The following is a 27,295-nucleotide window of genomic DNA, read 5'->3' as shown; positions in this document are numbered from 1 at the left end:
AACCCAGGCCATTTTCACCTGCGTATGAGGACTATGATAACTATTGTGTCTGCCTTAGTGCTTTGAGCAAAGACTTGTCACAAAGATTAACAATAACTGTTGAAAGAACAATACTGCGGCAAAGGATCTAGAACACTTATCTTAATACAGAATTAAGGTAAGTGAAAGGAGGAATATAAAAATGATAAGAATAAAAGTAAACAAACTTTTGCCCCACAAGCTGTTTTTATTCAGCATGCGGAGGAAGAAGAGACATCCTTGAGATCCATCACTCAAGCCAGTTTCGAAACCACGATGCTGCAAAGCTGAAGAGCGCTTTGTTAGTGTATCAGTTCACTCACAGTGGGTTGATAAGCCAACAAAGGAATATCCGCAACTGAATCTCGTTCTATTTAAATACGATGTCACAGATAATTGATATGAAATCAATAGTAGCTCGTAATACTGTACTCTTATAGGTTTGCTATAATTAACCTTCCAGTTCTTGAATAATTCGTGAAAGTAACCATGGTGAAACGTGACATAACGAAACAATGAAATCTGTCAAACTGCCCTCCCAGTATTCTTCAGATTGCCGACGAGTCAGTTCAAGTGAAAATACGATCTGCTTAGCGGTCTACTGCATAAAAGCAACCTCTGTGACCATCGTCATAGCAACAGAGTTAAACATTTCGGGACAGCGAAGGTTAACAGATACAAGAGAATCTTCATATAAAACAGTTTACAGCAAAAGGAGAGCGAGAATGATATCCGGAACGAAGAATGTTTTAATTTGTGCTGCAATACTTGGGGGAATTATCGAAATCGCTAGAGGTAAGTCAAAATACTTCTAGAAACTCCAAGTGGACGCTAACCCAGCCACGTTACTCTAACATGTAAGAGTTAGTTCCCTTATAACGTATATTATATTAATGGGCACACTAGTTTTCAGAAGCAAATGCAATCATCTTTTTATATTAAAATTTAATTATAATGATAAGACGTGCAATATAAATAAAGAATGCGTAAACTTTCGGTGACACGTGTTAGTATAGGGTAAAAACTGTTTTCGGCGATAATAAAGCTGAGTGAGAGCCCCAATGGGCTCACTAATTTATAAAAAAAAAGACCGATAAAAATTCCTCCCGTCATTGACGGGATTTGAACTCAAGGTGTAGGGTGGGCGGCGATCCTACCCGTGAGGGCTTGCCATAATGCTTTTAAGAAATAGTCTGCAACAACAACAAATATATCGGCAACGCAACTATTAGACAATCAGTACCCCATCCCATCCCCTCTTTATTTACAGATAACTTTTTTTTTTCTTTACAGCCAAGTTAGATTGCCTGGTAGATGAAGATGTGGGATGGTATGATATGGATAATGTCTATCAATGTGAAGACAATGCACGATGTTGTAAGGAGTACGGGAATCCATCGTGCTGTGCGGAGAAGCCGAAGTCACAGATAGTGTAAGTGTTTCATTTAAGTTTTTTTTGTGGGTGTGCGCAAGAGAAATTTCGTTTAAGCAGTAAGACTTTTACCCATGGATCTTTGAGATAGCAAATGGCGGCTAGATGTAGTCTGGCCACTGCTTCGTGCTGATTGGCTGTAATTCGTATTTTTCATTCAGTATGTGCTTTTTCGCTTGAATCCGTCCCGAATTTCGTGGCTTAATATAACCCGACTTTTTTTTTTTAAATAGCGGAAATAAAAAACTTACTGCAAACGAAGGTCAGGTTTATCGGCCTGTCTATCGTATTGCTGCCGGCTCTACTCGCTTACAGAACGCATTCACCCTAACTCAAATAGTGCTCATTGGCCACGATTTTCGAAACGAGGCTAATTACCACGAAACGACTAATCAGCACGAAGAAATGAGTGGAACTACATCTGGCCATCATTTGCTATCGCAAAGATCTATGGGTAAGAGTCTCTTACTGGAGACTAACCGAAATTTCATTATTTCTTGTCATTTTTCTGCATATTTTATTTTTTGGGAGTAAACGACATTTTCAGTTTTAAGAATAAAAAACAATTTGCGTGAAAAATTGGAATTTTCCAATGAACTGAAAATTCTATTACTCATACAAGCAACTAATAATACATTAGTATAATTTTAATGACTGGTATTAAACGTTACAATTCTTCGAATATTTAAAAGCATTGTTGGAATTATTCTCAACAGATATTTTCAATTACACTGAATTCTATTCAGTAAAAATATTCAGTATTAAACATGCAACCCTACTTTATTTGCAAATTCCAAAACACGTGCAAAGTCGTAAACAAACAATACAAAAAAGTAAGCAGTCAAACTGTTGGATCGTGAAGCACACCTAAAGAACTAACAACGGCTTGTGGCTGTGGATAAATCTCCAGTTTACGGTAGCTCCTGGCCGTGTGGCCAACGACCAGTTTTTGCTTGAATCCCTCCGGAATTCGCATAAAAACAACCTTTTGAATTGAAACTTCTTTAGGCACACTCTAGGCAATTTTCAGATGGGAGTAAGCAATTCGTGGATTGACAAAAACGAAACGAAAAATGTGACCGTTGCCATAAATAAGAGCATTACAGGCACTCTGAACAGTCAACTATCATACTAGACTAAAATGGCCTGGTTCTCGCGTTCACCGAGGTTAAAACCGGTTAGTAATTGGGAGGGCGACCACCTGGGAATACCCCGTGTAGTTGCCCGACTTTTTTTGAAGTGAAACTTCTTTAGCGCTCCAGGCAGTTTTCAGATGGGAGTAACTTGCGTTCGTGGACTGACAAAAAACGCAACGAAAATGCGACCCTTGCCATAAGTAAATGCACTACAGGCTCTCTGAACAGAAATCTACTAGGCTAAATGCACTCGTTTTCTCGTGCGATCGCCTCAGTTAAGTAGTGCTAAGCTTGGTTAGTACTATGTTTATGCTCAAAGACCTTGGAGTTGTTTTTGATAAAAACTCCTTTAATGCCCACTATTTATATGTTGCTCAAAAAATTCAAAAAGCAAAATGGTTAATCAAACAAGAAACAGCAGCGATTCAAGACAGAAAAACAGTCATTAAGCATGTTCAAAGATGCATCTTTCCCATTCTGTCCTATGCTTCCGAAATCTGGTCTGGTGCTCCTCAAGTAACGGTCAAGAAATTTCTTGCCCCAGAATATTGGGTTCTTAGATGGCTCAATAGTAAGCTTCGTTTTCCCCATACAATATCCAGGCAACGGCTTTATAAAAACCTAAAAACAAAGCCTCTGCAACAGATGATCAATGAGTCTGGAGTCATGCTTCTAGCAAAGTTAATCATCTCTGCATGCGATTCACCAAACTTAGCCAATATAATAGCTGCCCAACAGGGAAAATTCAAGAAAGCAGCAATTCAAATCCAACCTCTCCAGGCTCAAACAAATGGACAGAATGTTCCCCCAGTGCATCTCTTCACCTCATAAATTGTCACATACATCATCACAACATTGATTGCAACAGGTTAATCAACTCTGAAGCCTACAGGAGTCAGATCTCCGATAAAATGAAGAAAAATAATCCAACCCAGTAATTGCAAATGAAAGCCAAATGTCCTGTTCTGCAATTTTTAAATTCATAATTAAAATTCCTAGGCATTGTTAATATCTATATAAAATCTGCTATGTACATATACTTGATTATTTTATGTCATTCCCGTTGTATTTTTACCTGCCCCTAGCCATGTGCTGTGATGGGCTTGCTGTATTTGCAATAAATGAATATTTATTTACTTGGGAGGGCGACTACTTCGAAATACCGAGTAGTTCGCTTTATGCGTTCCTTTCATTAACTTTAGCTGCCTCACCTCTTGTTTTATTTCTGAACTGAATTTATGATATTGTGCTTTGAACATAAGACGTGTGGCAGGGAACACGATAGATAAATTATCCACGCTCTGTTTTGATCAGATAATAACAAATCATGAATTTGATGTTAGCTTTTTTCAATGTCAAAAACGAATCATCATGATAAATTCTTCTAGTAGATCGTGGCGATTTTCTCCACATACTCGCAAAAGGAAAACATGACCTTCGTGGTCCATCTGATTCCTTGTAATGCATCGCAGTTAAAAAAAAATTCAATATTCTAACTTTTAAAGAAAAATCCAAGTACTAGTCTAAGTCAAGTCTTATATGCTCATCACGTGCTATTTGGAATGTTGCCTTAGTACCAAGCTTTCTGATAAACTGATTACTAATTTAATCATCGATTTTGCTTTATACCCATGTCATAAGGCTACATAATTCCACTCAGTTTGATTTTTTTTTTTTAAGTGAAACTTCTTTAGGCGCACTCCATGCAGTTTTCACATGGGAGTAACTTACGCAAGTGGATTGACAAAAAACGCAACGAAAATGCGGCCGTTGCCATACGTAACCGCAATAGAGGCGCTGAACAGTCAAACATCGTACATAAATGCCTCGGTCCTCGTGCGATCATAGAAGTTAAGTAGCGTTAGGCACAGTTAGTATTTAGGAGAGTGATGACATAGCAATACTCAGTTTTGTGGCCTTCCTTTATTTTGTCAACCTGTGGAAAATATTCCGATTTTTGCGAATCATTTAGTTTTGCTAGTTGGTAAGGTAAAGTAAATTGTGCTTTGTATCGTTACTTCTCAGAATGGACCCAAGCCACCTTTGGAACTCCTCTGGCAGAAAATCAAGTTGAAAGTGAAGTAAACACAGAAAAATCCGTGAAGCAATTAGCAAACTGAAGACAGCGGTCTATGCTGAACTGTCTCAGATCAGTATCGCTAGAGATTACATTAAAGCCGCTGCAAATAGCCTCAGGAATAAAGCCACAATTGGGCCTGATAAATTTCCGCTCTTCATGATTAAGATCAGCAGTGTATAACATCATAGATCTACTCCTTCACATTTTACACAAAATTTTAAATGAAAACCACTTTCCGAAGAACGTACTTCGTTAAACCTGTTCCCAAAAATAACAATCCTAAATCCGCCAAAGACTACAGGCCTATTGCAATTGGATGTTAGTTTCAAAAAATATATTTGAGAAATCCATTTTAAATACCATCAACCATCACTGCTTCGGGCATAGACCAGAGTACCTTCATTCAGTGACCCTACAAAGATCTACTACCACCAATTTCATGGAGACTATTTCGAATTCAACACGCCCTTAACTTCAGACAGCAATTAGATAGTCTTCTTAGACGTTGCATCCGCTTTCGACATATCCATCTCAGCTATTACTATCATCTTGGAGGAATATTTCCATATAACTGGGCACGTAGTAGCTATAATAACGAGTTCTTTGAGGGAGAGACATCACTGCCATAAATAGAATTTTGAAAGAGACCTTCCAAGTCAACAGGGGAGTCCCACAAGGTGGTGTCCTCTCTGCAACAGCACTGCATCCCTTCCTGACCCAAAATCAAAAACAATTTGTCGTATATGCAGACGAATTGAAATTTTTCACCACCTCAAATGACCAAAACACATCCATACAACGCAACAAACTTCAAAATCGACGAGTTGCAAGAATATCTTAATTGCATGGGGCTCCGACTAAATGAACACAAGACAGCACAAATGGTTTTCACCAACAAGGTATTAAGGAACCACATAACAATACGCGTAAATGGCAGCGTGGTCAAAAAAGTCAGGACACATATTGATCTTGGTCTGAAATGGGACGAAAACTGAACTTCACACCCCATTTCGGACATGTAAATAAGGAAACTTACGCAGCGCTATGGACCTCCAGACAAGAACTGGTAGGTATCAGGAACCCTGACCTTGTTAAACAATATATTTTAAGATGCGTCATCCCCATCCCTCTCTACGCATCTCAGAATTTGTCTTCTGCCCCAGATGCTACCATCAAGGCTTTCCTGGGTTTAGGGTACTGGATGCTGAGATGGTTAAACAGGATCACTACGCAGCCATTTACAATCTCAAGAACCATTTTATATGCCAACTTGGATGTCACGCCTTTGTCTCACATAATTGTCACCAAGAACATTCTCACGCTTGCAAAACTGCTCACCGGGAGACTCGACTGGCCGAAAACTGACTACCTGCTGACTCGGCCCCGCATGACGCAAAGATGGGCGAATAGAACACCATCCCCTCCAATTCAGTAGCGCGCTCACGCAGATGGAAAGCCTTCGGCGATTTTTTCCTTCTAACACCATTAAGATATACAACGATCTTCAAGCAGACCCAGAAAGGCTTTGCACAGAGATGAGGTACAGGACTGAAATGTTTCAGAATGCATTACTCTACCTATAAATGTAGAGTGAAGCCCACAGATGAAAAAACAAAAGAGAATGCAGGAAATGAAGAATGAACTGGTCGGGACTGTTTTTGCTCCGCACTGGTGCTCCTGTTATGTTTATATTGGACGTCGTCTTTCTGCTATCTCGCTGTAAATAGTGGTGTAGATGTGAACATTCTCTAATTCCTTGTAAAATTGCAAATTATGTTTGTGCTCGCTTTCTATCTGCCTGTCATGTAAAATAAGGCAATGATATGTATAATACAATTAGACAATGTATAATTTATATAAATTATAAATGGATAATTATGCATATAACTTATATTTGTATATATGAATGTGCACCCCCTGGTTAATAGCTGTAACCGGGTGTCTCTTAGGAGAAAATAAAACATAATACTTTTATACCGCGGCGCCTCCGTAGCCAGGAGCACCAATGCGTAGCACACGCTTCTTGATTAGCCCGGGGTTCGAGTGCGTGCCCACCAAATACGGATTATGCGGAAAGATCAGGGAATGACCACCGAATATACCCGGAGCAATATGGTCTTAGTTGCTAATGCTTCTAAAAACAAATACTTTTATACCCTGTGGATAATATTCCCCCTATTTTTGCTGATTAGAATCGCCGTTAATAGAATTAAGATTCAATTCGTGAACGTGATCACAATGAACGGCACTTACTACATATCGTGAACGGTATTTTGTTATGGAGTGTCCATCATAAAGTGATCTGATCGTACAGGGAACAGATCGTAAAGTGGGGAGTTCACTGTAGTGAGCGTTTTAATGATATAGTGCACGTACACGAGCAATGCGTCCGTGAATTGACAAAAATCGCCTAGAAAATGCGACGCGAAATGATTCTTCTCCCCCACCATTTTACCACTCCGTACCAGGCTGTTCTTGTTTGATTTTTAGGAGCATTAGCAACTAAGGCCATATTGCTCCAGGATATGCGGTGGTCATTCCTTAACCTTTTCGCATCCTCCGTATTTGGTGGTGACGGGCTCGAACCCCGGTCTAATCAAGAAGCGTGTGCTACGCACTGCTGCTCCTTCCCACCTGGCTACGGAGGCGCCCCGTACCAGGCACGAGCAACGCATGATCCAGTCAGTATCCCTACTGATTGCGTCATGCTATTTGTGTTGTCATTCTCCACCGTATTTAATAAATAAATTTATAATTCAACATGTCGAAGACTAATGAGCGTTGTAAGCAGTATAGATTACGTATACGTGCAATGTGACCACCGAAACCACCTCCATTGAGTACAAAGGAGAGATTAAGCTATATCGACAGAAGAAATTACAGCGCGCGATGCAGTTGAACAAAGCCGGAGAAGGTCCATCCACATCTTCAGAGGCTTGCATCTCCCCAGAAATTTTAGAAGTAATCATGGAATTTGATACTGCAAATGAAAACGATGAAGTCCTTGAAGCCCAGTCATAAGCGAATAAGCCAATACCGACTGCCAGAAGTACTCCAAATCGTTCAACACTTAATACACAGCCGGAGCAGCAACAGGATTATAAGAAACACAGAAGCATCCACGCACAGTTTAAACGTACATTCCTGGATAATGGTTTCGGTTCAGTCTGTTCCGTGTGTGATTGGCTTTGGTTCAAGAACGATGTGAAGATTGCAGCAGCTCGAGATGCTCTTCTTCAAACAGCATTCCCAAATGAGGATGTAACAGCTGTCGTGGCTCTCTCAAAAACAGCGATTCCGGTTCTATCGAAGTCAAATGGTTTTAAATATCATCCGATGCTACAGCGCTTGCCAAAACTAGATTTAGTAACGGAAAGTCTCGTATCTCCGAGGCTCGCATTCATGCAGATTCGTCGGCTATAGTATTCATGCGGTTAATACGGTATCCTCGGTCAACTGATAAATGTTCGCCACTTAACTTCTGCTATGTGTGCTCGGCACACAATTCTCACCCCCCCCCCTTCTAATTGCAACTAATTTTCTCAGTTCACGTCCTTCACGCAACCTACTGTTCGTCACATAGTGAAACACGAGGAGTATAGCCTAATTTCAAAATGGAGCAATTCATGTTATAAAAAAAAAAGTGTGCACCGCATAGCAGAAGTTAAGTGAAACTTTTTTAGGCGAACATTTATCACTTGACCGTATGAATGCCGTAAGCAACGAATCTGCACGAATGGGAGCCTCGGATATATGAGACGTTCTACTAACAAATCTAGTTTCGGAAGTGCTGTGGTATCAGATGATATTTAAAACCATTTTACTTCGATAGAGTCGGAATCACTTTGTTCTTGAGAGCCATGACAGCTGTTACATCCTCATTTGGAAATGCTGTTTGAAGAGCGTGATCTCGAGCTGCTAGCCGGGTGGGTAAAGTGCCTGCCTGGCAACTTAAAGGTCGCGGGTTCGTATCCCGCCTTGGGCTTTGATCAGAGTAGAAAATGCAAAAACCTTGGGAGAAGCCGATGCGCCAACTAACAAAAAAAAAAAAAAAAAAAAAGCCGAGCTGCTACAATCTTCACCTCGTTCTTGAACCAAAGCCGATCACACACGGAACAGACTGAACCGAAATCATTATCCATGAATGTACGTTTTAACTGTGCCTGGACGCTTCAGTGTTTCTTAAAATCCTGTTGCTGCTCCTGCTGTATATTACGCCCACTAGCAGAAGTTCTGCATCAAATCCTTCAACACGTGGATTTGATGCAGAACTTCTGCTAGTCTGTTTTGGCTTCTGGGCTTCAAGGACTGTTCATCGTTTTCATTTGCAGTATCAAAATCCATGACTGCTTCCAAATTCACTTCTAACATTTCTGGGGAGATGTTAAGTTCTGAAGATATGTATGGACCGTCTCTGGCTTCTTTGTTCAATTCCATTGCACCCTGTAATTTCTTCCCCTGTCGCCTAGTCTCTCCTTTGTACTCAATGGAGGTGGTTTCGGTGGTCGCACTGCACGTATACGTGCTCTATACGCCTTACAACGCCCACGATTAGTCTTCAGCATGTTGAATTATAAATTCTTTTCCCACGAAATTTTTTATTAAATACGGTAGAAAATGACGCAATCAAATTGTGTCATGCGTCACTTGTGCCTGGTACGGAGTGATACAATTGGTGGGGGGGAGATGAATAATTTCGTGTCGCATTTTCGTCACTCCACGGACGCATTGTACACGTACGTGCCCCATACGACGCTCACTACAGTGCACTACCGCCTTACGATATTGGTTCACTGTACGATCAAATTTATGAACTGAATTTTAATTCTATTAACGGCGGTTCTAATAATCGAAAATAGGAAGAATGCTATCCACAGGCTATAAAAGTAAAGATATAAAGCAAAGATTTGCACTTTATTACCTTACCAGTTAACAAAATTAAATGGTACGTGAAAATCGGAAGTATTCTACAAATCATATTTAAAGCACAACCATTAAGAGTACAAATTACCTTTGAAACAATGTACTTGAATAAAGCCGCTTCGAAGAATTCAGTTTGGAAACCAACCAAGCACAAAATAAATTTGATAATACAGACTTCTTTCCTAAATAAATTGCCTCATCGAAGATTTACTAGAAGGTTGCACAAAATTCTTATTTAGGAATGACAATTTCTGCGCACAGGAGAAGCGGCGCAAGCAGTTACCTGTCGCCCTGTGACACGTAAAAGCCTTGTAAGTGTGACAACTCGAGTTAATTATAATTCAAGCAACTCTAGATGGCGGTTTAAAGCTAAAACCGCCATCTAGAGCTGCTTGACTTTAATATATGCTACTGAAATTAAATTCAAAAAGCTTCCGAAATTAATGCATATAGAAAATACACGGCAGGGTTATATTTTTGAAATTTCTAACTGTCACTGCTAGTTCTTCGAAGGGAACTGTCGATTGATATTAGCCACTGGTGATACTCTGGCTAGTGTTAACATAATATTACTTGCCTCGTACCTCTTATAAAATTTGTTTTATTCTATTTATTATTTTTTCTGCTGTCTAAGTCGAATAAATAATTAATAATCAAAAACAAGCAGCAGCTAATATCAATCTACAGAATATAACAATACAGGAGAGTAAAGATAATCCAGCCATTGCTGAATATTCATTACAAATCGTTGAACGATCCAAATGGCCGTGTTGGGGGATACTCGAACTAGTTTCTCCGACAAATACCTAAGGGGTTATCACGGTTATCGGAAGGCATATGTCCATTGAGTAAAATAAGATAGCATTAAATTTTCAATATAAAGTTAACGAAATATAACTCTAATGTTTTTATACCTCAAGATAATAATAAACACAGGAAAACGACATACCTTGTTAAAACTTACCGATAGACTTTAGACTCTGTCGAATAATTTGGAGTTCTAACATTGCACCATTTGACTTTCCATTACTGCGTGCGTAAAAAAAACATCTCTGCTAAAGGAATACCCCATTTTGTTAAATTAGGAGTGTGGCAGGAAATTAACGTCGCGTGGTGTTCACATCGAACTGTACTAAATATTATGCAAAGTTGGTAATTTTTTCAATGCTTTATAGCAAACCATCAGTGTATGTCTTCCTTCTATTTCCGAGCTAAGTTAATTCCGTATATTTGCTGATTACCTGGGATATCAGTTTGAGGTAACTATACAGTTATAGTTACCTCATATATATGGGAATCTCGTAAATGTTGCACGCGGGAGTGAAGGGGGGGGGAGAATCAAGTTCGTGGCGTTCTAAAAAGAGCAGTAAAATGAAAAAAACATTCAAGTTAATAAACTTCAATTGATCACAAGAGATCGGACTTATTGTAGTTATAATACCAGCACTGAAATTCTGGACTATTTTGAAACACATTGTAAGGACTCGTATTTAGGACTAAGAAAGTAGAGATCCAAAGCATACAAAAACCTTACAAACAAGTGGGGGATTGCCATGATGACCAAATTACACAATATATGGCATTAGTTAACAGCAATACACCGGTTTAGTTACTGTTAATACGCTGTTTATTAGGACGTGAGCGTCTACCGAAAATCCAGACTACGTTAAGAATCGTGCTGTTATCAGATTTTTAAACCCTAGGAATGTTAAACCTGTCGATATTCATCGCTAGTTAGTAAATGCTTAGGGAGAAATGCTATGAATCTCTGGAATACAGCAAACTGGTGCCAGGCATTCGATAAAGGGAGGATCTCCATTATAAAAAATGGAGTGGAAGGCCATCCCTTACTGATAATAATCTGATTCAGAGAGTTGGTGAAAATTCAGAAGGCGAACAATTTCCAATCTTGGCAACAGTTTCCCCCAGATATTTCAAGGTCGTTTGTTCACGAATCTGTGAAACAGTATCTGAATTACAGCAAATTGTGTCGAAAATGTGTACTAAATACTTTTTAAAACATGCCTAGTATATTCAATACTGAATTAAATTTAATGCTGTGGTCGTGTTCTGTATCAGTTTACGTTTGACTTTTGTGAATTATTAATTATAGTTTAATTATTTTAAAGACGATTTTGCACTGTAACAGTTGTTTCTATGGGAACTGTTTCTGCATTAACATTTACGTTGAAAGTCTTCCTGCGATTAAAAACAGCATTGCAGAAGGTTTGAAGGGCCTGGAAATCATTGATAGATATGAGTATATACCTTACACCCAGGAGACAAGTTTGGTACTGTTGCCTTAAAAGCCAATCTTAGGTCCTCGTAAATGGAGCATTCAAAAAGGACTTGAGAAGAGTCTTCCGGAAGCCCACATCGGCAGTAGACTGTATTAGAAAGTCTGAATTGGTAGAGTTTTACGTTAAGCGAACCATGTCCAGTTAGTATATAGGAGGTAAACAGTGAGGGTGAAAACCATTTTCTGGTGGATGATGAAAGTAGCGCAGTTACGTCGGGAATGAATTTTTTGGTGATAGCTCCTTTTTCGGTAGAATTCCGTCTATTCTGCCAGGTGTTCACTAACAAATTACAGCATCTGGTTCGTTCAGTTTTGGAATCAGCCTGAGGGTTAACAATGCTTCCCTGAAATTCCGTAGAAATGCCTCTGCGGATGTAAAAGCAAAGCCCTCTAAACACAATATGCAGGTCAAGTGGTATAATGCCCGCAAGAGTCTGTAGAGCTGGAGTTAATACTGTTCGGCAAACGTGAAGTAAGCTAAGGAGAAAACAACGTTGAATAGTGGATAACTTAGTTTGTACAGTTTTAAGTGCAGTACGTCTAAACCAAAGGCTGGCAGCATAGATTGTAATTGGGATTACGCAGCATTATAAAATAGATGTAGCATTTTAGTGTTCAATTTCCTTGTATATTTTTATGATATTAGGGTTATGGTATATAAATATGGGTAGATGTAAATGATTACATCTACCCATATTTATTTTGTCTGTAAATTGCGTGTGTTCTGTGTTCGATTTGCCTGTTTGCTGGACGGAAAAACCCCAGGTCTAAAGGGAAAAACCTTGCTATCTACGCTTGAGACCGACTAACTCAGCCACGGAGTGAAAAAGGCCACTAAAGTTCCTGGCGTCATCAACGGGATTCGAACCCAGGCCTTTTCCACCCGGTGTAGGAAGGATGGTGACGATAACACTGTGCTACACGCGCAGGCAATTTCCTTGTATATCATTATTTTATATAAGTGGAGCCGCAGATTTGTATTATCTGTGACTCAATGTGCGTTGAGTACCTATGTTGTAGCATCTGTTCGCCATTCCCTCCAATATCGCAAGCTATCTACAAAAGTTCGCAACCGTTGGAAGTGTGAGGACTGCCTCTCCATCTCTAAATCTTCCACCCACCCTTCCAGTTTTCGCTTATCTAATACTGATATCACTTTGAATGATAGTTCTAAAAGATGTTTAGTCAGTCGCATTGATGATCTGAAGCTTGTCTTTAATGAACTTAATTCTGTCAGAGAACGTTGTGAGGCTATAAATGCTGCAGCCAGAAAACAATTTCTTAGCTTGCAAGATCAACTAACAAAAACGTCATCTGAAATGCTATCTTTACAGCGTAGTAATTCTTTGTTATCTAGCCTTCTCGAACGGCAAATTTCTGTAACAAGTAATCTCTTGGGATCAATGAATACTCTACTACAAAAAGTAGAAAACCTGTTCCAAATGCACAGAAAGGATTCTACACATGACGCTTCGACTTACCCACAACTTATTTCCAGTTCTACTATAACTGAAGACTGTACAGCTTTCATTTAATCTCGTGTTTGACGAGATTATGAGATTAAGACAAAATGAAAGACAGCTTTCATTTTGTCTGTTGTTCTGACAACGTTTTTACTGCAGTCCAGTGCACACTCTAAAAACTATATATAATAATATTTAAAAATAACTAAATGCACAAGGCATAATACGTTAAAGTAAGAGTTTAATATCTATATAATATCGGTGTGTAATATATAGTTTAATATCTATATAACACCATAGATAACTCTTAAGAAACTACGATGGTAGTGTGTGAGGCATCATTTGCTCTATATCTCATATTGTGCTCCCCCATAATAATAGTGTAGTGGGTTTTCTGCTCATCTAGAAGACTCTCAATTTCAGTGCACATGTCTTCAACCTCTTCATCATCGTGGCTCGATGTTGGTGCATAAATCATTACAATCTTTAGCTTGTACCTCTTAGAAATCTTGAGTATTAGTCTTGACACCCTTGGTGATGTACTTTTGAATTCCAAAATGTTGTTTTTAAAATCTTTATGGACCAGAAACCCAACTCCACCTTCACTCCTTTCACTGTTTCCATTGGTGTACAGCAGATTTCCACTTGATAAACTTATAAGTGATTCATGTCTTCTTGTTTCAGCCAAACCGATGATATTCCAATTCACATTTTCTAATTCCTTTTCCAGCTCTAATATCCTCTCTTCACCGATGAGTGATCGTACGTTATAACAGGCCAAGTTCAATTTCCGTGCATGGCAGCCTGGTCGTACCCAGAGATTCTTAGCACCCTCTGCTTCCACTCTGATCCTCTCGCTGCCGTAAGAGGGAGAAAGCTGCTGGGGACTGAGGGCCATTTGTATTGTTGTGTTCTCATTGCTGGAGGGTTTGGTCTTTTCCTCTCCACGCTGACCAGGCGTCTTGAAGAGAACCACTCTGCACGTTCGTTGCCACCTAGGTGACGTAACAGGGCTTACCATCGAGAAGGTGTGCATGAGTGGATTTTAGGGAGGCAGGCCAACCGGACTTCTCCTAAATCTTCTGTAATAGAGAGATATTGGATCCATCAGTGTTTTAGGCTGAGTGTCTGATAACACACAGGATACCTGTTCCCCTCTAAGCCCCCGATATTATATAGATATAATAATAATAATAAAATTCTTTAATAAATTAACTGGTATACACTCTTGATTCCCTGCACAGATAACCAGAGGAATCTTACAAAACTTTCACTATACAAGTGACCAATCACAAAAGTACAAAGTTCAGCTGCAAATTAACCGTTAAAGACAAAATATCTGAACAGGGAATTAATCATAATAAAAACAAAACTATAAATTAAGCATAATACAAAATGACATCGGCATACTAGGACCAGCATTTGGAAACCTGTCCTTTACATACAGTAAGATAGCCCAAGATGTCATCTCGATATGACTTGTCAATCGACCATAGGTCCAAGTCGATGTTGAGCGAGTGTAGAGTGTCCAAATCACATTTGGGAAGTGTCTATTGAAACTGTGGAGCCTTGACCACAAAGAGGGGATACTGCGAAGGTGTCTTCCTGGAAAACGCCAACCAATCGTGTTCTAGATGTTCATATGATCATGCTTAGATGAACACATGAAGGAATGCCTTTATTTTCCATACGTGGGCTCTGTGGACTACTGGCGTGTATTGCAGTTGGAGCATAGTACAGATTTGGATGTCGTGTAGATCTGGTGAGACCACTCGTTGGCCCACTTCAGCACCCAGAATTCTAGACCCCATAGTTTCTTGAGGCTGGTGGGAGGTGCGGCCGACCAAACTTCCACGGCATAGGAGATCACGCTACTGAAGTGCATTTCAAGGTATTTCCAGATTATTTGTCTATTGTGAGTTCTGTATAAATCTATTTTCATTCCCCAGAAGGCTCGCAAGGCTTTGGAACGCTGAGCATGGATTTGTTGTTTAAAAGTGAGATTCGCGTCTAGGATTACCACTAGGAATTTGACACTGTTTTTGGGAGTCAGAACCTTTCATGCTAATTCCGGAATTAAGATATCAGCGGATGTCATGCGACTTGGAGAAAATATGAGATAGTTTGACTTCTGGGGATTAACTGAAAGACCCAAAAATGTGGCATATTGGCAGAAAGTATTAAGGTAGTTTTTTAAAGTTTCTGAGAAGGTTTGTCTTTCTTGTAGTTCAACAACCTGGCGTTTGCATGGCAAGTAATACACAATATTATCAGCATACGACAAGAACGCTGGAACTTGATCCATAAGTGGAATGACTATTGCAGCGAATAGCAGAGCTGAGAGAGCAGAACTACCTTGTGGGATTCGTACTTCTGCGCTTTTACAGACTGTGCTGTTATTACATGTGAAGTGAAGCATTCTCCTATGTAAAAGACTTTTGAGGAGCTTGAGTGTATTGCCGGATATCCCGTAGAAACTATTAACTCATGAAATCTGCATTCGACTCAGTTTGGACTGAGTCGAATGCAGATTTCATGTCTAGAAAAATGGTGTGTAGGTCCTCGTTGTAATTCCAGGCATGAAGTATTTTCTGCGATAAGGACTGTAGACAGGTTATAGTAGATCTATTCGGTATGGCATATTAGGTATGATCTGGCCTATGCGCAAAGGCTGCGAGTGCAACGTCATTATAGATGCACTTCTCGAGGCATTTCAGGAAGGGAGAAGCGATTGATATTGGCTTGAAGTCCGCGGGTGTTTTCGCATGAGACTTTTTTGGAACTGCCACGACTCTGTAAGTCAACAAGCTTGCAGGCGCCTGTCCCTGTTTGAGTATTTTGTTGTAGAGGTGGGTGAGCTCTATTGTGATGAAATAGGAAGCAATTTTGAGACTAAAAAGAGGTATTGCGTCAGCTCCGATGGTGGACTTATCAGGTAGTGAGTTTATTATTTTCATTAGCTGTTCTTTGGAAATTTCGATGTTGCTGGTAGTTGAAGAAACGTTGAGCGCTTCATTCCAAGACTATACTCTGTGATCTCTCTTAAAACGCAGCACGTGGTGACACCATTCCTGGACATCCAAAGCTATGGAGGTGCCGGTATGACTTGTTGACCACACACGTTTGCCTCTGGACAGCCGGCCGTTCATGAAAGTGTCAATAGCTGATTGTTTTGATATTCTGGAAATTCACCCTTGCTCTGGAGAATTTGGCATATGACACTTCTGAAGGCGACTTCTTGTAGAAGGCGTGGCCAAAACTTCTGTTTTTCCTTAAAGGTTTTAATCAGAATATGTCAGCGTTGCCTCAATTTTCTGCCTGACGATGTTGTACACACCAGAACACTGGATCTCACATTTGCCTTAAGTGCTACTTTACTTCTCCGTCTACTCTCGGCCCTCTGAGTGTCTCCCATTCAGCACCAATTTATAATCACTCGTCGTCTCATCTTCAATCTGTATCAAGTTCTAATGGGCCTTCTGCCTCTACAATCTCATCTGTCTTACCCCAGCTTAACAGAATTGAGTATCTCTGCAAAATTCTTCTTTCAAGGGCTCCCAGTAATGAACCAGCAACCAATCCTGATATTATGCAAGCTTCGGTCTCATCCTCTTCCTGAAAATCCCCCCACCCTCTCTTACATCCTAAGCAGGTTTCAGTGATTCTCATGAATCAGCTAAATCTATAATTCCTGTCATGTCATTATCATTGCATTCGGATGGTAAAGCTACTTCCAATCAAGTTGCTCACCCGTCTTTGGATGCTGCCCAGTTACCTAGTCCTCTGTCTGACAATGTCAAGTTATCCACTACGCCTTCAAATATATTTCTCGATTCTACTTGCTCTTCTGGAGTACTCAAGCTGAATAATGTGAATGGCCCTATAAAAGTACCTCAGCCCATCGCTTTGACAGGTCAGTTCTTGTCCTCAGCGCCTGGGAACAGTCTTCGGCCCACCAATTAAAATCAGCGTCTATCTAATAAACAGTCTACAATATCAGCTGACGTATTTCATTCTTCATCTAACGGAAGTAGAGGGCCCTATTTCCCTTCAGAACTAATAAGAGCTTAAGATGTCAAGCTGTTCCTCGCTAGGCTCGGTCTTTCGTCAGTCAGCTTGCTCCTTCCACAGATCCTTCAGATATTGAAGATTTTCTCAACATTGAGTTAGGTCTTCACGGCTCTGTGAGGAAGTTATCCACCCGTTATCCAGACTATGCTTAGTTTCTAATCTGAGTAAGCACGTATTATAGATACTGATATTTGGCCAATCGATGCTATTATTAAGCAGTACAGGTCGTCTTCTGGCACTGCTGACCATCTTGTAAGACCTACTCGTATTAGCTAGCAGTTATCTTCCCGATGTTTATCAAGGATTTCATCATTATCATTACTATTTAATGTAAATTGTAGAAGTGTTGTAAAAAATATCACTGCTTTTCATCTCTTCCTTCTGCAACAAACGTTTGCCATAGTTGCCCTTTCTGAAACCTGGTTACATCCACACGTACTTGACAGTGAAATTTCACCTCTCTCCTTCTGTCGTTTGGATCGAGACTCGAAGGGTAGTGGCGTTGCTATCTTTACCAATCACTTGGTCAAAGTGCGGCAGTTCACTAAATATTCTTCCATTGAAAGTATCTATTAGTTAATCATGCAGGAAACGTTCTCCTGCTTATGCTTTTTTACCTTGCTCCCCCAGTTTCTTTAACCATCATTCAATAATTAGAGGATATTATACAATGGTATGCAAAACTTAAGGACCAACACTATTTCTAAAGATTACAACAAAATCAAACGAAACAGTCTGTGGCGATTTGCATAACTGCGGCGGTTCAACAGAAAGCTGGTACACATATCAAAATTAGAATCGTGATGAGAGGGCTCACATAAACAGATAAAAGCAGCAATTCAGCAGGTTACGAGAAAATTACCGAATGGTGAGCACGATTGTTACAGACGTTCGATTGGTTTCATACAGTGCTACAGACAATGAAATGGCCAGTGGACAATATCTGGATGACTTTACCGGGGTCGAATAATTGGGAAGCTCGAGGAAGGTCGAAGTGCGAGGAGTATGGCTGAAGAGTTCGGTATCGCCCAGAGCATCGTCTCACGTGCATGGTCGGCCTTCAGCACGACACGTACAGCTGTTCGAAGGACCAGTGGTGGTCGTCCACGAAAAACAAAGCCCAATGATAACCGCTATATACTCCTACAGGCCAAGAGGGACCGACACCAGTCAGTGGGATCCATTGCAATCCAGCTGCACAGGACGCAAGATATCGCGGTTTACTGTGGCCAGGCGACTCCACAAAGGTGGACTGTTTGCCCGACGGCCAGTACGTCGGGCAAACAGTCCATTTGCATATCATTTGCCATTTATCATTTGCCCATCGGAGACACCGTTTACAGTGGTGCATCGAACACAAGGACTGGACAGCAGCGCAATGGGGTAAGATACTCTTTACTGATGAGAGTAGATTCAGTCTCAGCAGCGATTCTGGACGTCAGCTAATCTGGCGAGAGGTTGGTACACGGTATCACTCTGAAAGGGATCGATATGGCCGTCGAGGTGTTCTCGTCTGGAGAGGCGTAATCTTGGATGGATGTACAGTACCGCATTCCAGTATCTGGAGTTGTGCATCCATCCAAGATTACGATGCACGCTACTGTATTGAGGTAATCCTTTCCCGTGTGCGTCCGTTCCGAGGTGCCATTGGCCCCGAGTTCGTGTTTACGGATGATAACGCCACTCCCCATCGCACTGTAGCTATTGATATGCTTTTGGAAAGTGAGAACATTGTTCGCATGGATTGGTCTGCCCGTTTCCTTCGATCTAAATCCCATTGAACACATATGGGACGCTCTGGGGAGACGCCTAGCGGCACGTCCACACCCACCAGAAAATGTTCACCAGCTGAAGATGGCGCTGACAGAGGAATGGACGATGTTACCACAAGAACTTATCAACAACGTTGTTCTAAGTATGGATGGGCGGTGCAAAGCCTGCATCGACATTAGGGGTGGCCATATCTCCTACTGAAGACCACCTCTTCCCTTTGTTCCATCTTTGGCAGTGATGCATCTGTATATTACAGCCAGTGCTGTGTTGCCATTTTTGAATAACGTCCCTCTGTACCGTTTTGTTTCCGTTGTTGTGTTGGTATTGTTTCCTTCATCATTTCTGTACCTCATGAGGTTCCTTTGGTATGCTTTTCGCATATCCAGGCCACTCCTACGAGAAGCTACAGGTGAAAACCTGACTGGTCCTTACGTTTTGCACACCAGTGTAGATGCAGCGATCTTTTTGAAACCTCCGAAAGCAATACCACTTATTCTGGGTGATTTTAATGTCCCAACTGCTTTTGACCCCAATCGTTCACCCAATTCACTGGCTAAGCAATTTTGCAGCATTTGACTTAGTAATGCCCTAACTCAAATCTGTAACTTTCCCGCCCGGAACTCCTCTTACCTTGATTTAGTTTTTACCCATGAATTACCTCTCTTCTCAATTACTAAGGGTGATAATACTACTTGTGTATTTCATCCGATCAGATCACTTCCCTATTGTCGTAGATTTCCTTTCTTTTATTTCTGAACCTTCCTGTGATAGATATTTTTTTAGCTTTAGGCCCACAGACTGGACTTCGTTAAATCGATTTCTGGGCAATCTCGACTGGATCCAATTCATCCATAACTTAATAATCCATTCTGCAATTTCTGAGTTCGTTCCCATCAAATTCTCTTCCGCTAATCGTAGTAACTTCGCTCACTATATGTCAAACCAGCTTGTGTATTTAATTCGTCGCAAAAATTACCTCCACAAAAGGTATTTAAAACTCAAAACTAACTTTAGCTACTTTTCCCTTTCTTCCCTTACACGCCATGTTAAGAAAATTACTAAATGGCAATATTCTCATTACCTTCACTCAGTTGAAGCCGAACTTACTCGGAATTTCAATTCGAGACCATTGTGGTCCTATCTCAAACGTCTATCGAGATCTTCTAGAATTCCTATGCTAATTAATGATTCAAATATCTCTATCAACTGTCCTCTTGGCATTGCTAATATTTTTGCTACGCACTTTTCGAAAAATTGTTCTTCCGAACAGCAACGTTCTATTCCCTGTTATCCGTTTGAATATAATAGTAATGACAGTTTTGATAGATTAGTTCTCACTATTGATGACGTCCAGTCAGCCATTTCTCGGCTTAAAGATTTCACTTCTCCTGGTCCCAATACCGTCCCTGCTCTTTTCTTCAAGAAAAGTAGTTCGTATTTATCTCCAGTTCTTACAAATCTCTTGAATTACTGTCTTCTTCATGGCTGTTACCCTTCATCGTTCAAAGAGGCCTATATCATCCCGATTTATAAAAAAAAAACACGGTGATAAACATAAGCCTAATAACTAACTACCGACCTATTACTATACTGAATACAATTGCGAAAATTTTTGAAGTCCTACTTTATAAATATCTTAGTTCCTTTCTTTACCCTTTTATCAATAATCATCAGTATACTTTTCTTTTCAGGAAATCAACTATTTCAAATCTTGCCTTGTTTTCTCAATTCCTACAAACTAATTTCGACAAAGGAAATCAAATTGATTTGCTTCTCTTGTGAAATATCAAGCGACCACCTTTGTGATCGCTTGATATTTCACATGCATTTGGCTCTGTCCATATTGATCTTTTGCTGTTCAAGCTGTCATCTTATGGTCTATGATCCCCTTTACCAGATTTGCTTGATTCACGGCTTAGAAATCGTAAACTATCCGTAATAATTGATGGTACTTCAATTCCGTTTGCTGTTTCGCAAGGTTTCCTCAAGGCTCACCACTTTTTTCAGTCCACTTTTCTTTATTGTTTACTTTAATGATCTGTCAACCTTATTTCAATCCGTTAATATTGAGTGGCAACTCTGTGCAGATGATATTAAACTTTACAAAGTTATTTGTTCTTCAAGTGTCAGCGATGAACTCCAGTTCAGTCTTGATTCCCTCTCACTCTGGCTCAATAAAAATAACTTATTTTTAAACCCGTTAAAATGTAAATTATGTCGTTTTCAACTCGACTCGTGTAGTTAGACCCTCCGTTCTTACTGACTATTATATTGGAAACTCTTTAATTGCAATTACTGATACGTTCAAGGATTTAGGTGTCCTATTTCGATCTGACCTTCATCCCTCTTCCCACGTTGATCACGAAATATATCAGACTTCTAAACTTCTTGGATTAATCAAGTGTTCTTCCTCTGTTTTCAAGAGTGACAAAGTTATAATTCTTCTCTACAAGCAGCTTATACTTCCCATATTTGATTATTGTAATATTATTTGGTATTCAAGATAGTCTTGATATCTTATTATATTATATACCAAGAATATCTTTCTCACAGACTTGAGAGAATTCAAATTAAATTAATTAAATTCTTTAATGCTATGGAAATCGCATTGCCTTCACCATCGAAATTATGGAGCTCTTTGTGGTCGCTTCAGAATTATTCCTCTTCACTCTAGACGACGACTCCATAGGTCTCTTTTTGTCTACAATATCATAAACTCTGTTATTAATTCTCCATCTCTTCTTGAACAAATGCCTTTCATTATACTCCATTTGAATTCACGATATAAAATTAATTTCTCACTGCCTGTCCCCTCGTACTGATTACTTACTTGGTAGCCCTCTGTTTCGTTTCCTTCAAATATTGAATAATTACAATATCGATTTTACACTTAATCCATCTATCTATAAGAATTTGCATCTTACTCTGTTTTCTTAATGTAAATTTTGTATTCATTTTAATTCTAGTTTTGTATTGATTATTACTATTTTGTATTTTCTGTAACTCCTAGCGTTCTCACATTTATTTAGGGTCTGTGTGCCTTGTGTGTGAGAAATGTGTCTATATAAATAAATAAATACTGAATTAAATTAAATATGATGAATATATTGCCTAATAACTACAATTTTATTTTTATTACGCTATTAACTGATTGAAGGATTCTTTTCACAGGAAGGAACAAGCAATGCTGTGGGGAGGTCTTTTTGGTTTCTTGGCAGTCTTAGGAATTATAGTCTTCGTTCGCAGATCAGATTTCTATTTTCTGGAGGGTTCACCGCCCTGGAAAAAGTGTCCCTGCTTTAAGAAAAAGAAGCTTAACGAAGAAGCTAATGGCGAAGCTCGCATTAGAGAAGGGGTCTAAAAGAAGAAGTTTTTCTTTCGTGGATTTTAGAAAGCATTTAACCTGAAAATCCATTACATTGCTAGGTAATTCCGACATCCTGAAGTTTAATTAATACCTCATTAGGCTGTGACTCAGAAGACAGTTATTTGGTGTTAACATTCATTTAATATTTTGAATTACTGTATTCCGATATTCAATACTACTTCAAATGTAAAATACTGATGATTTTAAAATTTCAACTTTTATTTTTAAAATAATTTTCGTATGTCATGAAATGGATATTACCAATTAAGTTTTGTAGTAGCATTGCAAGCTATATTCATGTATTTCGATAAAAAAAAAATTATTCCAGAAGAAAAACAAGAACTAATTACAGAGATTTCCCATCACATAATTATCCATCTCTCTTACCTTCGCACAAATGAATAATAAAGAATAAGCACACTAATAAACTCTTTGAGCAGTACTCATGACTATCTCGATGCATATTCACACCTACCCCATCAGATTTCCCACTTACTAGCTAATTCCTTCGTATTGTGCTGCCATCTTCAGACTGTTAAATACACTTATGTTTTAAACCATGCTTAAATGTTCGTTTAATACTTACAATTAACTACTCACTACGAGCATTAATTTATTGAATCTAAACTACAAACTATCAGTGCAGAGCCTGTAGCCTTTTCTTTCCCATCTTAAGAAATTGAAAAAAAAAAAAAAGAAGAAAACAATACGCTTACAAAAAAATTGCTATATTCATTGGCATGTCTGTTGCCGTCTGTATTTACAAAAGAATAAATATTTGGAAGGAAACGAAAACCAACAAAGTTTTCCACCAACAAAGAAATAGCCGACGGGCAGCACAACGCGTGCGTCCTAAAGCATTTCCATGGGCCAATGATTCTTTGTGTGACTTATACAGTGCACAGTGTGTCGTTCGTCTTTGTTACCTTACTGGAAAAAGTTTAATTTCAGTATTAATAATAATAATAAATTAAGCAGGTCATATGAGTAAATTATCTTTGTCATTATAAAAAGAAATAATCAGTATCTTTTAAAGTTATTTGCATAGTTTACATGTCCACCTTTTCCTCTTTTAGTTCATTTACCTAGTATTAGCTTTTGCAACTCCATTTCCATTTTAACCTCCATTCGCCGAATCCGCTACCGAGGCCGTAGCCTATCCGCGGTAATGTCAGAGAATGGGATTTTTCTTAACTTTTAGAATTCAATTTTGTTAATAAATAAGTAAATAATAACCGAACAATAAACAATTCCTATCTGGCCACTTAGCCTCATGCAAGGAGAATCAACTTTGATTTTCTATCCATTGATCCTAATTGGATGAGTTGACATCCCTGCCACTTGGAGGCGTGCCACTACTACCCAGCAATCTAAATCTTCTTTTAAAGACTTCCGAAACGTACTTATTAAAATAAGTAAATAACCTTTTATCAGTGAACATAACATGGAGTCTCTCTTTCTCCAGATAGCCAATTGATAATTCCATTCTCAAGTCAACATAATAATTGCAGTCAAGCATAACATGCTCAGATGTTTCAAGCTCTCCACATTTACACAACCCATTTTCTTTAAGTCCGAGCTGAAAGAGTCTCAATGCCAATCCATGTCCAGTTAATAAAAACGTAGAACAAAGACCAAACTGTTGCCACAACTTTCTTTTAACATCAATTATATTAATTCTCGGCAAAAACATAAAGGTCTGTCGTCCTTTTTCAGATGTTTCCCATTCCATTTGCCATCTAATTTTAACTTCTTCTAAAACTCTGTTCTTTTCATTTTTAACATCTGCTCTTGTATAAGTTTTTCCTGGTTCTGGACAAGTTCTTATTCTTACTATTGTCTTCCTGATGTTTCGCTTAGTAAGATATCCAACTCCAGCTATTAATACTACATACTGGACTGGCAACCTACCTGATATTACCTGCAAGGCTTCTGTGGACACCGTCCGACATGCCCGAGTAATCCCTAGTAATGCAAATCTTTGTGCTTGTACTAGGTGTTTTTGAATAACCTTATTCCCAATCCTATGAAGCCAAGCCCCGGCAGCATAACACATTATAGGTGAAAATAAACAATCATATAACAGATTGAGGCCTCTACCTTTTATACCCCAATCTCTTCTAATCACCCTCCGGAGCTTGGCATATAAGGTTTTAATTTTAACTTTTAAATACTTAACGTGTTCTGTAAAGAACAAACGTTCTTCAATCATTAAGCCTAAATATTTTGTTACTTGTGCATATCGAACGGCACTCCCCATCAGCCGTACAGCAGGAGCTCTATTCATGCTTAGTCTTCCCTTGAGCAACATCTGAACCGTCTTTTCCTTTGAGACCTGCAATTTATGTTTCCTTGTCCATATTTCTAATGTTCTCAAAGCTTCTTCTGCTTTGCTTTCTATGGAAGATCTGGAATTTCCCTGAACCATCATTACCAGATCGTCAGCATAAGCTATCTTTGTGACACCAGGCATTTCTTCATTTAAATATTCATCAAAGACCATGTTCCACGCAAAGGGGCCAATCACCGAGCCTTGTGGACATCCTTTAATAACTTTCCTAGTTATCTCTGTATATCTTGTTTTAACTACTACTTCCCTTTACAACTGGAATTAATCTCAATTTACAGAACAAGGGTCGCAAGTCGTGTTTGGTTTAACGATGGCATGCAGAATTTCGAGGAAAAACTAAACGCCACAGCATCGGCCTTGGTCTTTCCCCACGCGACTTCCATTTTTTCAAAGCATCGCGGCAGCATTCGTGAAAATGGTTTCCGACAATATTATGAAGTATCACAGAGAGGTTGGCAGATGTGGGAAAAGTCGGTTGGAGACTATGTTGAGAATCTCTACTAAAGGTTGACGGTAATACAAGTTCTTTCAAAAATCGTGCAACCCTATATAAGCAGTATTTTATCTAGTAATTTACATTGAACATTCAAGCAAAACTGGCTTGGAGTCAATTTAAGGAGTACGTTTTATATATGAATAAGAGTGTAATAGCAAATGTTTAAAGTGACCGTCACCTTCGTAAAATCACATTGAGACAGGCATACACATGTTTACGGAAACATGACGCTCGAGTAATTTTGGTAATGCAATGTTCCAAAGCAATGCTTCGCTGCAGCGTGTCTAAATCTCTGGGCACAATATAATTTTGCCCTGAAGTCTCTCCACTCCTATGTGAAATAGGTGACGTGCAGTCTAGAGATCGTGGCGACCAAAGATTGGTGCTTGCCCTACGCTTCCTAGAGAATTCAATGAACATCTCCGTTGTTGAATTCTCGATAAGAGCGATTGCTCTGTCTTGTTGAAACCACAAATCAGGTTCATCGATCTTCAACTTAGCGATAAAATGCTGATTTCTATAACTATTTTAAAATAGAAAGGAATACCTCCGCATAAGCAAGTTCTGTTGAATATTATTACACTGAAATATGCAACACCACTTACTTATATGGACGGTTAAGAAACTTTTGACAGACCCTGTATACTCCAATATGTATTGGAACAGCTGGTGGTAGTACTAGTTAAGAGTGGGATATAAAAAACAAGCAGGTAGATGGAAAGAATGAAATGAGAAAAGGCCCTAAATGCCTTCCTAAAAGGTGTGATAGTACGTTGTCAGATACTGGGTAAGTCCATTCTGCAGATAGCAAAAAGAAACGGACAGCCAATAACACTTACACTGCACATCAATGGACAATAGAAGGTAATGTAGCCATTCACTGCAAGTCAAAGAGTTCATCATTATGAGATAGTTAAAATTGATAGTGAGAAGAAATCGCAAAGGCGCCCTTGATGAGCTGATTGGAAAGACAGCTCACAGAAATGGGACAAGCGTAGGATCAACAACTATCAGAAAAACACTGCATACAAGAATGGGTCACCGTAGTCTAGCAGGCTGATTGTAAACCAAAGCCCCTCCCCAAGCAGTGTCAGCCAGCAGTGAAAGAACGTAAGCTGGAGCGAGGAATCACTCCACAAAATTCAAACATCAATTGGATGCACCTGGGTGTAGACCATGCCTAAAGAAACGACTTGTAATGCACTAACAAAGAAGTCTGCTATAGCTATTTTATAATTATTACTATACACTAATTATATTGTAAAGATCTGAAAATTTGTACAAAAGTGTATAATGTATATTTCAAAATTTCTGTACACTCTCCTACCCACTAGCTGTACAGGGGGTGAACCTTGTGTTAATAAACTGATAATAATAATAATAATAATAATAATAAGTTGGGTGATAGTAAATGCGACGATATGGACCTGTTTTACGTTTATTTCGACATTACCCACGGATTGTTATCGATTGAAACCACAGATGCAGCTATCTGTTGTGATATTCTAAACAGTTCTGCCATTTCCTGCAATGCAGAAGTTTTTTTGGAGAAGGATCGTATTTGTATCAGCATGACAACGCCCAGTGAATGCTCAATACAACAGCAATTTGAGAAAAATAATGTGGTGAATATGCCATTTCCAGCTCAGAGCCTAGATCTGAATCCAACCGAACAAATTTGGATCGTTTTAAAACGAACGATATAAAAATATATTTTTTATGACCATATGTTATTTTAGTGTCCGAATGCACTCTAGAGAAGCGTGCACTTGTGCACTATTATTATTATTATTATTATTATTAGCCATACGGTGCAAGAAAGCCTGAGGCTTATGCTGCACCAGCCAAAAAAAAAAAAAAAAAAAAATTCTGAATTACCTCGAGAGA

The 27,295-nt window shown here is 39.2% G+C and overlaps 1 protein-coding gene across 1 annotated transcript; it reads left to right on the top strand.

The window, feature by feature from the left end:
- Positions 1-725: 725 nt before the first annotated feature.
- Positions 726-22,556, top strand: LOC150087126 (uncharacterized). Its single transcript, XM_090372382.1, has 3 exons — positions 726-813; positions 1,312-1,450; positions 22,367-22,556. Exons 1-3 carry the CDS (start codon positions 744-746, stop codon positions 22,554-22,556), a joined length of 399 nt encoding a protein of 132 aa, XP_090228508.1. The 5' UTR covers positions 726-743.
- Positions 22,557-27,295: the final 4,739 nt, after the last annotated feature.

Source organism: Mastigoproctus giganteus, chromosome 4 (genome assembly GCF_048544385.1).
Source record: "Mastigoproctus giganteus isolate SK-2022 chromosome 4, ASM4854438v1, whole genome shotgun sequence".
NCBI lineage: Eukaryota > Metazoa > Arthropoda > Arachnida > Uropygi > Thelyphonidae > Mastigoproctus > Mastigoproctus giganteus.
Note: the sequence above shows the minus strand (reverse complement) of the source record. Positions and strands in the feature narration are given on the sequence as shown.

What these genes read in the sequence shown, in the direction of transcription:
- LOC150087126 (XM_090372382.1), top strand. Translation starts at nt 744, where the DNA reads ATGATATCCGGAACGAAGAATGTTTTAATTTGTGCTGCAATACTTGGG. An exon ending in AATTATCGAAATCGCTAGAG is followed by an intron (nt 814 to 1,311) that starts GTAAGTCAAAAT and finishes TTTTCTTTACAG; the next exon opens with CCAAGTTAGATTGCCTGGTA. An exon ending in AAGCCGAAGTCACAGATAGT is followed by an intron (nt 1,451 to 22,366) that starts GTAAGTGTTTCA and finishes TTCTTTTCACAG; the next exon opens with GAAGGAACAAGCAATGCTGT.